Source organism: Penaeus monodon, chromosome 25 (assembly GCF_015228065.2).
Source record: "Penaeus monodon isolate SGIC_2016 chromosome 25, NSTDA_Pmon_1, whole genome shotgun sequence".
NCBI lineage: Eukaryota > Metazoa > Arthropoda > Malacostraca > Decapoda > Penaeidae > Penaeus > Penaeus monodon.
The window spans coordinates 34024947-34030257 of NC_051410.1; the positions used below are offsets into that span (position 1 = coordinate 34024947).

At 49.5% G+C, this 5311-nt stretch overlaps 1 protein-coding gene across 1 annotated transcript in view; it reads right to left on the minus strand.

Annotated features, from left to right (window-relative positions):
- LOC119589162 overlaps positions 1–5311 on the minus strand; it is a gene marked incomplete in the record, with an annotated part of 255201 nt that overhangs the window by 238546 nt on the left and 11344 nt on the right. Inside the window, 1 exon segment of the mRNA XM_037937749.1 lies at positions 958–5311. Within this exon segment, the coding sequence (XP_037793677.1) occupies positions 958–5311 (4354 nt within the window).

Below are 5311 nucleotides of genomic sequence, written 5' to 3' on the forward strand. Positions count from 1 at the left end.
GTCGCCCCTGTGCAGGCACACTCGATCCACGTGCAACTTGCCCACGAAGGCAATGCTGCCTCACCGGACTGGGCATGTCAACAGCAGTTCGGGTACGCATGGGCGACGGTGGACCAGAGAGGTGCAAAGCGAAGCTGGGGGCCCGTGTGCGCACTGGAGAGGGTGGAAGGGAGGAGGAGCGGACTGGCGGAGGAGGTGCCTCTAGAGGAGGAAGTCGTGAGGCACTCTCTTTATGGCTTGCTTGACTGCCTCCATCATGCTGCATTACATGCTCACTCTGAAGCAGAATTGCAGTAGCAGCATGCCTTGGTAGGCTGTCATCCCCTGGAGTCTCTGACAGACTTACGTATGAATCACTGCATGCGCTGAGAAGTGATTGATTCTGAAGCTGTTGCACAGACTGTTGCTTAGATTCTGATTCATCAGATTCAGGAGGAAGAAAAGATTGGGGAGACTCGGGCGCACTGCTGGGATCCTCATGAGAGTTTCCCATAACAGTGCTCCATTGGGGCTGTGTTATGCTTAGGCTACGACTACTACACTCTGAGGCAACAACAACCACCTCATCTACAACACGCGGTTGTCTGGAAACTCTCCTTGTGGCTACCTCAAAGACTTTATCAAACACAGGAGCGTGTTCCTCTACTACCTTTGGCGAGGCAGGCACTGAGTGTGCCCGCCTGGCCCGGTCATGCACACACTCAGAGGTAACAATCATAGCCTCTACCCTATCTTTACATGTGGCCACTTTGGCTGGACCTTGGGAGAGATCCTCCTCCCCTAGAAGAGTAACCCTCTCAGGGGAGCATGGCCCTGGTACACGGCTACTATACAAGTTAACATTCAAGCAATTATCGTTAGTAGAAGAAATACTGGAAGAGAGAGAAGAATAGGGAGGCTGAGCGTCTCTTAGCGGCAGCTCTATGGCACTACGCCTACGTGTGGAAACCTCTTTACCTTCACTGTTACTCGATTCCAGGGCCATGGACAAACGTATGGCCTTCTCAATGTTGGCTTTGGCACAGATCTTTTCTACAGGCTCAGTGGATTCGTTAACACTCTGTTGGGGCTCGAACACATTCTCATATACTGGTTCTTCACTAATTTTCAAGGGGGTACTAGTGTCTGGCTTACTGATGGTGTCTGGCTTAGCAAATACGTCTGGGTCACAAACTACATCTGGCTTATCATTATCAACATTTTTCTCTGTCAGTGGTGAAGTAGATGGTGGTGTAGACGGGGTTGTAGTCTCTTCGTTGGTCTCAATCTTGGAAAGTGTGGAGATGAGTGCATCCAAATGTGCAATATCCACAGGATCTTGCTTCTGCTGTGGTTCTGTGGGCTTGGGATCAGCCAAGTAGAATGGTTTGGGCTTGTTGTTGAAGATGCTATCCAGGGGCCTGTAGGGTTTCCGCTCTACTAGAACAGGTGAGACAGGTGAACTCTGAATGGTCTGGATCTTGACAAGTTTCGGAGCAGTGATGGCTGTGATTGTGGGTGTATCGGTGGTGAAAGAAGCTTCTGCACATTTCCTCTTGGACTCTATCCATGTCGAGGGACCACCTGGAGGAACTCTGGCTTCACGAATAATGGCCTGCCGAATGTCTGGCTGAGAAACTGCTCTTGCTGATGACATTTCTGTGAGTGTCTCAGTGCTGGTACTAAGGTTGCTGAGGTTGCTTGTACTAAGGTTTTCCCACTTGTTGTCTGTCAGGTTTGCACGCTCTAGCCAGCTGGGATTGTGTCTTGGAGATGTAAGACCTGATTCACTATCACCTATAGCATCCTTGTAGCTCTCGAAGAACCTCCCTGCACGACGTGCCTCTTGCTGATGCTTTACTCTCCGAGGTGTTTGCAATTTACCACCTCTGTCTTTTGAAGCACTAGCACCTACAACCTCATGTCCAAGCTGTAGATTATGCTCATTTTGCATAGCACGGGCACGGTCAGCAGACATGGATCTAATTGCACGTCGTCTGTGTACAGGGGAATCTGTGTTGGCTTCTGAAAGAAGTTCATCCAGCTCTGAAGTATTGAGCTCTCTGTCCCTTTGTTCTTTTCGCAGGTTCCTGAAAGCCAGGTCATCCATGGTTGTATCTGGCTGTTTCCTGGCAATCATTTTGGGCCTATAGTTATCTTTTCTGCTTACATGCAAGTAGTCACTTGGAGATGACTGTGTGGTCGGTCCTAAAGGTATACCAAAGGGTGGCTGAGGATCAATAATTTTGATAGCATTTGCTTGTTTGATGTTTCGATAAGATACATCATCATAAACTATGTCTGGTTCGCCCTCCAGCATTGGATCTTTAGGAACATTTTTGTCCACATCAGAGGGTGTGGTATGGGCTGGGGAGACCAGCAGATAACTTCCAGTCATCTGCAAGGCTTTTTGTACATCTGGCTGGTTCCGACTGCTCTGTTGGCACCGTCTGAAGTGCATGTCATCAGACTGTTTATCTGGCACTCCTGCTCTTCTCATCCTGGGTGTTCGTGGCCTGCTACTCCTGTCTTTTACAGTGGAGTCTGTCTCAGTAGCTTCACTGGTCGAGTCATTAAAAGTATCTTGTCCATCCTTATTGCTCCTCAACTGCTGATGGACAGTTGGTAAGTCCCTCCTTTCTGCACGATCTAATATGTCATCACTATCCAGCTTGAGGCTATCATAGATCTCTTCCAGTTCCTTTAAAGCTTCCTCAAAGTTAGAGCACTTGCTTTTTTCAAGCCTCTCCTTCTCCTTCCTGTACATCTCCTCAAACTCTTTCTGGTATTTGGGTTTGTCCTGAGGGTGTTCACGCTTGTGTTTGATGATGTTGTGCAGTATTTGTTGCTTAGTTGCTGACAGGTCTGATGCAGCAAGTTGGCGATGACCTCGACGTGGAGGCTGAGGTTGTGTCTTAGGGGTGACAGGAGGAGAATCCTTCTCAGCAGACTCTGACTTCTCAAGAACCATAGAAAGAGGCCTGTTCTGAGCCACTGTCTTCTTTTCCCGTGCAAGACTGCTTTGACTGGAGTCTGAGTCTGGTCCCTTGGGTACAGGACTTGACACATCACTCTGACCAGAGAGTGAGCTGAGAGACTCTGCTTGCTTTAGAGTAATTGGTGGAGGCCTAGGCTTCTTGGGCAAAATGCTACCATAGGTCTCCTCAGCTTGTTGGTCTACTCCCAGTGATATGCTGTTGTTAGAGTTGTTCCCATCAATACCTTTTGGACTGTTTGAGCGAGAAGAATCACTCAGTACTTGAGATGGTAAATTCCTTTTGTTCTTGATCTCTTGCTCTTTCTGACGCCATGCTGTATTAACCTGCTGGAGCCTTGCACTGTTATCACTCATGTATGATGAATAATCTGAAGAAGGTGAAGGAGGAACACTGCTAATGGGCACAATCTTGGCATACTGAGGTGATTGATCAGTATAGTATTTTAATTGGTTATTTTGTTGACTCTGGACCACTTGTGGTTGTGACTGGGTATGCTGCTGCAACTGTTGTAATGGCTGTGCATACTGCTGCTGTTGTTGTGCACGGTAATATTGGTTCTGTGCAATGGGCCGTGGAGGCTGGTCAGTATACCTATATTGAGTGTTTGGGTAACCTGGAGGTGAGGGACGTGCAGGAGCACCACCAGAATTGTACTTGAGCTGAGTCTGCTGCTGTGGAGACAGCTGAAGCTCTGAGAAAGAGCGACGTGTAGGTGCTGTCACCAAGGGAGGTGGACCCACTTGTGGACCATTAGGCTTTGGGCCGAGGTAGGCTGGAACTGAGCGGACACTTGGACTGGGACTCGAACCTTTGGTAAAGTTACTTAAACTTGACTGACTGGAGTTTGGACGGTTAGGATCTTGGTTGAGGCTTTCAAATGAGAAGGACATTGGACGTCCATCTGCAGGAGACATTATTCTACTTGGGTCTCGTGGTGGAGGGGCAGGGGGAGTCAGGCCAGATCTGTTGCTTGGAATACTGCTAGAAACTGGAGACATTCCTGGAGACTGCATGATGAATGAACTTCTATTAATATTACTGTCATACGAAGCACTTCTGTGGCTACGTAGGTCACCTTGCATAGGAGTCTCATAATCCTGGAAACTTCTTCTCAAGTGAGGTCCAGATGGTGGAACTAGTGAGACTCCCACTGATTGAGGTTTATTTCTCATGACAACAGCTTCCCTGGTCTCCGATGGCTGACGTGGAATGTGACCTTGGAACTTTGCTTTCATATGTGGACTAGCTGCAGGACTCACTGACGGTGTCCGCAGAACAACAGAAGACTCATATTCACTTGACTCTTGATATACAAGTTTGGCAGACCACCTTGGTTTGTGTGCCTTTTCTGCCTCCTTCTTCTTCTCTTCATTGATTCTGTTGCGTTCAGCTTCATATTCTCGCACCCGCTGGATTTCCTGAATCCTTGCCTGGACAACCTCACGGTTTCTCCGATCCTTCTCTGTTTCTGTTCGCAATGTCTCCAGCTCCTGTGATTTTCTCCTGAGAAAGCGCTCTGTGCGGGCAGCCCTGGACCTCTTGCTAAGGGAATTGGTCTTAGAGAGGCTGGACTCGCTGCCATACATGGAGTGTGATGACACAGAAGCCTTCTCCTCATCAGAACTTGAGTCCTTGAATTTATCCCGCAGTCTCTCCACCCTCGCCTTCAGTGCCTCCCTCCGCTCCTTCTTGCTTATGGTGTCTGTGCTAGAGCTGCGAGCACCCATTCCTCCCCCTGAACAGTAGCCTAATGAGGCATGTGAACCACCTCCAGCCCATGAGCCTAGGCTTACAGGCAGTGAGTCATGAGAGGCTGAGACACCACGACGCCCTTGCTGAGCTAGCGTAATGGGGATTCCCAAAGGCTGTATGTCCAAGCCTCTACTGGTGCCGATCACACCAGCAGGCGCCACTCGAACCATCCTTCGCCCATCTGTAGACATAAAGCTGTTCTCACAGCCTAGAGAACTACTACCATCCAGCGGCGTGACACGCACACTACCTGCACCGCGAGACACAGGACTGTAGTCCTCTAGTGCAGGGGGTGGTGGTGGGGGAGGGGGGAGAGGCTCCCTCTCCTTCGGCTCCTTTTTCTTACTCTTCCTCCTCAAGAAGTGCCGCTTCTGTGGTTCCTCACTATCGCTACTGCTACTACTACTGGATGAGCTGGAATCTGCCATGCCCTTCTTGCGCCGCCGGAAGATGCCACTCAGCAGTGACCGCTTGCTCTTTTTCTCTTGCACGGGAGCCTGCCTCTCTGCTGCTTCGCTTTCCTTCTGCCGCTGCTCATGCTGACCTTGCATTTTCTGTTGTAAGTGCTGTTGTTCCAACCT